Genomic DNA, 9,761 nt, shown 5'->3' on the forward strand with positions numbered 1-9,761 from the left:
TGGTTTGTTAGTTATTTAGTGTTGCCTTCTTCTCCTTTGAAGGCCATTGAACATCCTGTTCGCACCAATCAAATTCCTCGTCAGATTCCCGAGCAATCATTCTACACAAAGCCCTTACCTGGCATTATCATGGGAGGGATTCTGCCTTTTGGATGTATCTTTATACAGTTGTTCTTTATTCTCAACAGTATTTGGTAAGTTAACCACAATCTGTTTGAATTTTCTCTGTCATAAAAGCTGGTCACTTCTTTAGGAGAGCTTTTCTTCAAGATGCCTTGAGTGATTTTAGTGATGCAAGGTTACCAGAATACTGGTTCAATAAAAATGTAATTGTTAACATATTTTTAATGTTTTGTGGTGTAGAAGATAATCAGTGCCTGTTTTGCATGTCAAGGTGTGTAGGGAAGCAGCTGTGATACACTTGACAATTTACAGCTGACCTACAATATTCAAATACCTAGTTTTCTCATTTTACTTCTCTGACTTCATGTGTAAGTGGCTCTGAAGCTGACATATGACATGTAACTTCAGTATATAAAAATTGACTCGGGGTTTTTTGTGGTTGTTTTGAGGACAGAAAAGTATTACTGTTCTTGGGGAGTGGGGAAACCACAAAACAAACCCTACATTTTTTTGCAATCTTTATAAAACCACCAGAGAGTAATTTGTTTCAAAAATAAAGTGCCAAAAACTAGCCCAATGTAAGTGAATTCTGATGTGAATTCTCATAGCACACTGACAGACTAATCTACTGTGAGGGATTTGTCTTCCTTCTGGCACAATTGAGTTATTGGCTCTTGGTAAACTGCTTCTGAACCTTGAACAGGTGCCTCTACCCAACATAGACAGCTACAGCATTTGACGTTTCTTGTTATTTTGCAGCTCTGCCTCTTTGATTGAAATGTGAGGTGAAATCCAAGTTCTGCTGAAGTCAGTGGAAGAGGTCACGCTGACTTCACAGGAACTGTAATTTCACTCATTATATCTAGTCAGTTCTTGCTCCCACCCAGGAGCAAGCTTTGGGCTTCGCTTTCTCGCAGTTTTCAGACCGAGCTGCCGAGGCTTCTGTTCTTCAATTAGAAAACAAATGAATTGCATGGCCACATAACTGACAGTACCTCAGCATGGAGGGGAAAACTTCAAAGCGAGAGCAGTGTTAATGCGTATGAAGAAATAATCTTAGCACAGTGTCCATTAAGTTACTTATTTTTAACTTGCTTTTTATAGGTCTCACCAGATGTATTACATGTTTGGCTTCCTGTTTCTGGTATTCATTATTTTGGTTATTACATGTTCTGAGGCCACAATATTGCTCTGTTACTTCCATCTATGTGCAGAGGTAAGAAATATTCTTCACTATTGATGCCTGATGTTGTTTTAAGGATGCTTCTAAAAATTGTAAGGCTTTTGTAATTGAAGTAAGTATTCCAGTCCTGAACATAAACACCACTATTGGATGTCTTTAAACCGTGTCTTCAAGAAGTGAAGCAGGCTAATTTTGGCAAAACTGGTAACAAATACTAAAACACTGCACTGAGTACTGCTAAGTCAGATATTTCATCTTTAGATTTAACTCCTTGGTATCTGAAGATGCTAAAGTAATCCTTCAATTTTGTTCAATCAAAGTGCATTTCCCAGCATTGGAGAAAAAAGGAATCTTCAGTAGCTAGCAATAGTTATGATTTGGTTTATTTGGGGCTTTGAATTCTTACCTATTGATTAGGTTTCTTATCTCTAATTGTGAATGGTGTAGTTAAAGCAGTATTGATTACATACAGTTCTTTTTCCTGTAGATAAAAACTCACTTTTGGATAAAGTAATAACAGAAAAATTAGCTCTTCCTTTAATAATAGAGTCAGCATGTTGTTAGGAGATGGAATGTTACTCATACATTGGTGTGTTGTTTTTTCCCCACCTCTTGCAGGACTATCACTGGCAGTGGCGTTCATTTCTCACTAGTGGTTTCACTGCAGTTTATTTCTTAATATATGCAATACATTATTTCTTCTCTAAACTGCAAATCACAGGAACAGCTAGCACCATTTTATACTTCGGTTATACAATGATAATGGTTTTGATCTTCTTCCTTTTCACAGGTAAGTGTATTGAACCTTAATTGTACATTTTGAGTCTACCTTTCGCTACACACAGTAGAGTCCTTGGCAAAACTTACCTTGGGACGGGATCATAAATTTATACAGAAGTCTTTGATGGTTTTTTTTTCTCCAGGTAGTTGTGTAACATTTTGTAACTCTGTGATCAACAATTGATTAAGTTAGGATGAGACAAAAACTACTGCTAATTTGAGGTGTGGTCTTTAATTAGGTCTTCAAATAGGATAAATATTAAATATGATAAATACTTCTCGATGTTTCATTTTTATGTGAGCCATGTGACCAACTCAGTGTTTTTAATTGATTGTCTCTGGAGAAACTCCAGATCACACGTAATCAAGTCTAAAGTTTGGTGTTAATTAAGGAAGAAATGCAGCTTTTGTGGAGTCAGGGGAAGAGAGATGAGAAAAAGATTTAATCCCAGTCTCACTGTAACTATAAGTAGAATTTTCATTTCCACTTAATGTAGGAGAACAAAAGAAATCTCTTGGGGAAAAGAACTGACATTTGAGAACAGTGTTCATTTTGAGTATAACCAAATATTAATTTCAAAGACACTGCCACTTCAGCTTAGGAAATATTGGAGCTGTTTGTGCACCACAACTGAATGCAGATGATGATTAACAGGAGCAAAGAGCCTGCAAGGATTTTCTTGGGTCATTGCCTGTTAAAAGGAGAGAATGAGACTTAAGTACGTTACATAATCTCTTTGAAAAGTGGTCAAGCTGTGTTCCAAAAGTGGTTAGTTTTATCTTCCATCCTTCTTTCTAAGCCAGTCTAATGTGTTTTGGCATCACTTGCAGATATTTTGTAATTTGCACATCATCTCTACTTTTATTTCTATTTTATATACTGGTTAGCGAGTCTGAATGTGTAAAACGGAGAGCCTGTCTCGCTCCCTCTGTCTTACTTCTCACACTGCCTTTCTCTTAACCTTTTATTTCTGATCTAGGTTGAGTAATAGTCCCATTGAACTAAAGAATTTAGGAGTGCATGGTTGTTCAACTAGAAATGAGTGGTGTCAATTTTAAAGGCAGTGCAAACTTAGAAAGTAGCATGAAAAAATAATTTGTCCTTACATTAGTGTAGGGTCAGTTAATTTAGTTTTGCTAGCTTTTCCAACAGATACACAGCATGTCTGCTCTTACTGTTAAACAGATATGGCCAGAAGCAGAATTGTGTTTACCCCATCTCCTTTGTTCAGTCTGTTTACTTTGGATGCATATGCAGTAACTCTGAAGCACACACATTCAAGACAAAGGGGATTTACAGTAAATTTTCAGTGCTGAAACTTGGCTCAGTTACCTTTCTATATCCAAGGTTCCCGTATAATGTGCATCTTTTGCTCTTACGCTTTCAAGTCAGTTGTGTCATGTGACATCATCTAAAGGTATTGAGATGGTTCCAGTGCCATCCCCCTTTTTCTCTGCTCACACTTTCAGCTGCCCAGCTGGCTGTGCAAGCACCTGCCAGCAGATTCGGGGAGTGTCTTTCAGAGATTCACAAGCATGCAAAGAAGAGCTGATTTACTCTCAAACCCATTCAGATGCTTCCTGTGGTAGTCACGTACACGTAACTGGACCAGTGGAAATGCAAATTATGCTGTGCAACTTGAACTAAGCTTTCAGAGTTTGTATGCTTCTGTGGTTTTAAATTTTCCATTTCTACATGTGGACTTTTAACCAAATGGTTAGAACTTTGAAGCATCATATGCTTAACGATTTTATGTACTCATAGAATCATAGAATGGTAGGGGTTGGAATGGACTTTTAGAGATCATCTGGTGCAACCCCCTGCAGAAGCAGGGTCTCCTAGATCAGGTCACACAGGAACGTGTCCAGGCAGATTTTGAAGGCCTCCAGGGAAAGAGACTCCCCACTCTCCCTGGGCAACCTGTTCCAGTGCTCTGTCACAGTGAAATAGTCACCCTCACAGTGAAATGTTTAAATTGAACTTTTTGTGTTCCAGCTTCTTCCCATTACCCCCTGTCCTGTTGCTAGATACGATAGAAAAAAGGGACATCCCAACCTCCTGACACCCACTTTTTATATACTTATAAATACTAATGAGATCCCCTCTCAGTCTCCTCTTCTTTAGACTTCTTTAAACAGCCCCAGTTCCTGCAGCCTTTCCTCATGAGAAAGATGTTCCAGTCCCCTGATCATTTTGGTGGCCCTGTGCGTGCTGTACTCTCTCTCGAAGTTCCCTGTCCCTCTTGAGCTGTGGAGCCCAGAACTGGACACAGGACTCCAGATGAGGCCTCACCAGGGCAGAGTAGAGGGGGAGAAGAACCTCCCTTGACCTGCTGGCCACACTCTTCTTGATGCATCCCAGGATGCCATTGGCCTTCTTGGCCACGAGGGCACATTGCTGGCTCATGGTTAGTTTATTATCAGCCAGGACTCCCAGGTCTCTCTCTGCAGAGCTGCTTTCCAGCAGGTCAATCCTCACCCTGTACTGGTGCGTGGGGTTGTTCCTTCCCAGATGCAGGACTCTGCACTTGTCCTTATTGAACCTCATGAGGTTCTTCTTTGGCCAACTCTCCACAAGATTAAGTGCAAATTATCCTTTAATTAGATGGAGTAGCCCTGTTTTTTAAGATTTAAGAATAATTTTGTCCATTTAGGCTGATATGTATTCAAAGAGAGGTTTGTTTGGTTCTGTGAGATTTATTGAAGGGTTTTGAGGTAAGTTTTTACAGACCAGGTTAGAGGCAGGATGAAGGACAGGCAATTCTTCAGTTTCGTAAACAAAAAAGGCGTATTATCAGTTTAGCAGTCACTGCTCCTAAAGACAACTGACTTCCTGTGTCAGAATGAGAAAGAAGCTAAAAAGAAAAAATGGTAATTGTTGTATCAAGACTATTCTGCTGCTGCTTACTCATCTGTTAGAAATGGTCAGTATCAGGAAGGGTTTTGACGGTGCCCTGCTGCTATGTCAGCGTAACACGTGCTCCGGGCACTTGCATCCATCCTGTATTCCAGGTCATTGATCACACTCAGCGGGCAAAATACCAGGAGCTACATGACAAATCTTTGATTCACAGCTGGGACCACAACTGCGTATCACAGTAAATGAGTCAATTAAACATCAATAGTTTAGCAAGCATGAAGGGGAAAAAAAAACAATAAAAAATTGCCGTGATATCATTCATGCTTCCTTCCAAGCTTGTATAGTGAATGAGTTAGCACACTGTTTTTATTGTACCTCTTCTCAGACTGTAGATAAAAGTGGGTTTTTTCCCCTCCCCTTTAAAGAACTTACTGGATCAGGCTGCCCAGATGGATTGTTGAGTCTCATTCTCTGAGGCCATTGAAAGCCCACCTGGTTGAGTTCCTGTGTGACCTGCTTTGGCAGGGGAGTTGGACTGGATGATCTTTTGAGGTCCTTTCCAGCCCTCGAGATTCTGTGATACTTAGCTCTTGCCTAAGTTAAGGCTGTGGCTTTAGAAGAGGTACCCAAGCAATAATCAGGTAGTCTTCAAGGCTTTTTGCTTGCCCTGGGTTTTGTGGGAAATGAATATTCCCACAAAGGTTCCCATGACAGGTGTTCAGAACTGCTGTTGAGCCCAGTATTGTTCTAATTGAGGCTGCATTTTGAAGTAATACAGTTAGATTAACAAAGCCTCACTGTATTAATTACTTTAAATTCAGAATAATATTTTTCTTAAAAACTTCTGTTGGAGTTCCACAGTTGGAACTGTTTTTCTTCAGCTAGAAGGCTTATAAGTTATCAAGAAAACAGTCTTCATTCTTAAATTGCAGTTGAAATTTGCTTGTACCTTTTGGCTGCATTAAGTATTTTGTGTTTATTTTTGAGGTATGTAACAACTGTCTAGACCAGAAAGTACAAGGTGTGGAGTAACCACAGCGTGGGTTGAAATTTGTACTGACTTGATTTATGCAGAATTAAAAGTAGTACTCTAATTTTCCAAGATGTTAAATTGTACCTAAGAAATGGGAACTCCTTTTGATGCTGTTAGTCTACTTGGTTTACTAAAGATAACAATATCCTGAGCAGCTGAGCAGATCATATGAAGTGGGTAACTAGTCACTGAAGAAGGGTGAAATAGAGCAATGTGAAGGAGTTGGACTGGGGAATAATGAAACAACAAAAGCACAGACATGTAGAAAGACACAGCAAGGTGTTAAAAAGAGATTCTTCCACATGGTCAGCTCAACAGCTGTGAAAATTATGAGAGAGTTTATGGAGCAGTTATCATAGGATCACAGAATGATTGGGTTGGAAGGGACCTTCAGAGATCATCGAGTCCAGCCCCTCTGCAGAAGCAGGTTTACCTAGATCAGGTCGCATAGGAACATGTCCAGGCAGGTCTTGAAGACCTCCAAGGAAGGAGACTCCACACCCTCCCTGGGCAGCCTGTGCCAGGGCTCCCTCACCTGAGCAGTGAAGTAGTTTTTTAGTTTTTTTGTAGTTGAGTTTTTAGTAGTAGTTCAGTTTTTTAGTAGTTAATGCCTGTAAAGACCTGGTACTGTCTGTAACATTCCTTCAGCTGATCTTGATATATATACTGAAGACAAAAGACAGCAGATTGCATATGTACATATCCTGATGTGTGAATTACAGATAGAAATCGATGTCTCCTCTGTCAGTTTTCCTAACATGTAACTTCTTTTTCTTTTTTAGGAACAATTGGATTCTTTGCATGCTTTTGGTTTGTAACCAAAATATACAGCGTGGTGAAAGTTGACTGAAGAAACTGGTGTAGAGAATTAACACAGAAGAGATTTAATCTTCATTAATGTAACTTAAAGACCTGGTCTAGCTGATGAACTTGAGCTTTATCAGAAGTATTGGCCTCCTATTCTTTGAGAATGATACTGAATCTTCAGCTGCCCCAAACACTTTTTCCACTAACACGTTTGTATTGTGACTTAACAACCTGTTTCCATTCAGATCTTGAAGATAGGATATTTATGCATTTGTAAATACAACTATACTTTAAAAGAGATGTTACAATTCTAATGGCGGAGTAGAAGTGGCTGTATTACACAACTTAGTGATACTTCTGATTAAAGTCCAACTGTAAATAGGTTTTTCTAGCTTGGTAGGCGGGATGAATTATTTTTCTTTGAGGGAAATGAGAACTTTTTATTACACTAACTTGGAAGGATGACTCTTAAGGAGTGTTGCTTTTAGTTTGGATGTGATTTTAATTTTTTACTGGTGTTACGTCCATAAATATTCCGATTTCTGTGACTTCATTAGTGTCGGTGTTCTTGGCCTTTTAAACTTATGTGCCTCTGAGTCCTTGAATTTATAAATTCATAATCTAATAAATATTGTAAAAACGTCTTCAGTGGCTTATTACATAGTACGAGTTCCTAAAAATATGTCAGTGCAATTACATTGAAGGCGGATGCTTAAGGACTGAATAGATTGGTTGATGGCCTTTTCTATGGTTTAATGTATATGGGCACACCCTTAGATCCACAAGGAATGTGACTTGTGCTGCATGGCTCTAACACTGGTAAGTGATTGTGGTGCAGGAGAATGAAATGATCCACACCTTAAACAAAAGCATTCTGCAGCATTAAGCCAGTCCTTAACCCGGGGGTGCTTTCAGAAATTGCCGCGAGATTGTCGGTATGTTGAGAAGATCTTGGAAAGCATGAGTCCGCACTCTGTTCATCTTGCTTGTCCAAGACCTCGATGATGCATATTCTCTGTGGCAGCTGTTGCTGATTGTACTTAATGTAGGTTAAAAAAGAAGAGAATCACTATTTTTTGCCATTGATTAAGAGGCTACTGTTGATTTTTGGATGACTTACATTAAACCTATATTTGCTTTTTTTCTTTAAATGGAGCTTTTGGTTCAAATCTTGTTTGGTCATTTTAGACTGGGAACACAATTTGGCTTTTGGCATGTTTTCACAAGCCTGATAAAATTTCCTTGAAAATTAAACTTCATGTATCAATTGCCATTCAAAAGATTGGGGTTGTTTTTTTTGTTCTTACTGGTTTACTTTTCTAAAAGACCTTAACCTAGTGATGCTTGAATATTGAACCCAATAAAAATATCTTTGGTTAAGGGAACTTGTCATTATTCACCTCTTAAAAGTTGACGTGGAAAAAAGGCTTCAGATGATGTTTCCTGTGCTCCACAACCCCTCCCAGATGAACCACATGGCTTTCATGCTTTGCCTGTCCTCAGCCACAGCTCTGTTCAGTCACTAGGAAATGCCGATTTCAGAGAAACCTTCCATAGTTGTGGGTTCCAAACAGGAAAAGGGTGACTGTGGTAAGCATTTGTTCTTTAGTAATGCAGTGAGCTGGAGTGTGATTCTTGATTTTCAATTCTAAAAATGTAGAGTTGAATATTCTTAATATCCCTGGGTTTGTGATCACCTACTGTATGCATAGTCACTGCTGCAAATGACAGAAACAGACATGCTTAGGTTGGGAAACATAAGTTGTTTTTACTGAAATATGAATGTAATCGGTGCTCAGGAATTTCAATGTAGTGACACGGAAACAGATTTTTACTGCTGTTTAAAAATCAGACTAATGGAAGTGAGATGTAGTCACTGTGGTATGTATATGGGTTTGAAACTGATGGCTGTATTTCCCTATTTTCTACAAGACTAGTCATTGTAGCTTTGCAGCAGGTATCTTATTTTCTTCTTTAGATGCAGTTTGTTCTTCAGAGTCTGAAAACAAAGTGACTGTTAGTGCCAAATTTGTTCTGAAAGCAATCCTCAGTTGAAATAGTGTTTAGGGAATTAGTGGTTTGATTTTCTTTCTCTAAGAGGGAAGAACTACAGAAGCAGCTTTATGGCAGGGTGTATCTCATGGCAAACCACCTGGTTCATCTTCAGCCTGGTAGCTTTATTTCTTATTGAGAAGCTTAGCTCTGTTTGAACATCCGTAAGAGTCCTTAGGTTTTTGCCGTCACACAGATTGTGTGTGCCCTCAGCTGCTATGCTGGAGTCTGGCAACCACGTCACAAATACTAGTTGGCTGTGAGATAGTCTTGGACCAGTATCTTTATGGGTTATGTTCCATTTGCAGGTAAAAGGCAGCAAGGAATGACTGGGAAAGGCTGGGGTCACTAGTGCTATCTCCTGCTTGCTGTTTAACCCTTTCCCCACTTAGCAGTTTTGCTTAGGATTGCTTGAAAACATTTCCTTATGCTTCAGCCCCCATTCCCGTGAATGCGAAGAGGAGTTATTACCCTACCTAGCCCTTGCAAATAGCACAGTCCCCATGTATCTGAAAAGTCAGCTCCCCTGGAGGAGTGGTGGGTAGGGGTACAATGCAGATGCAGCACCAAGCACAGAGGGGCAGATGGAATTTTGGAAGCTGTAGGTAGATTCCTATGTTTCTCTAATGCCGCTTACTGTCACTTCAGGGTTTGCATGGCCAGAGCTGGGCAACAAAGCTAGTGAAGGGTCTGGAGCACAAGTCTCATGAGGAGCAGCTGAGGGAGCTGGGGTTCAGCTACCTCGAAAGGAGGCTGTAGTGAGGTGGGGTTGGTCTCCCAAGTAACAAGAGATAGGACAAGATGAAACGGCCTCAAGTTGCACCAGAGGAGATTTAGATTGGATATTAGCAAGAATTTCTTCACCAAAAAGGTTGTGAAGAATTGGAACAGGCTGCTCAGGGAAGTTGTGGAGTCACTATCCC

The 9,761-nt window shown here is 39.8% G+C and overlaps 1 protein-coding gene across 1 annotated transcript in view; it reads left to right on the top strand.

Moving 5' to 3' along the window:
• Positions 1–8,166, top strand: part of TM9SF2 (transmembrane 9 superfamily member 2) — a 29,066-nt gene extending 20,900 nt beyond the window's left edge. The window contains exons 14-17 of the mRNA XM_061996259.1: positions 43–194; positions 1,228–1,339; positions 1,925–2,096; positions 6,762–8,166. Of these exons, the coding sequence (XP_061852243.1) occupies positions 43–194; positions 1,228–1,339; positions 1,925–2,096; positions 6,762–6,829 (504 nt within the window). The 3' untranslated portion in view covers positions 6,830–8,166. The remainder of the gene's footprint in view (positions 1–42; positions 195–1,227; positions 1,340–1,924; positions 2,097–6,761) is intronic.
• The last annotated feature ends 1,595 nt before the right edge of the window (positions 8,167–9,761 follow it).

Source organism: Colius striatus, chromosome 1, assembly GCF_028858725.1.
Source record: "Colius striatus isolate bColStr4 chromosome 1, bColStr4.1.hap1, whole genome shotgun sequence".
In the NCBI taxonomy this organism is placed as follows: Eukaryota; Metazoa; Chordata; class Aves; order Coliiformes; family Coliidae; genus Colius; species Colius striatus.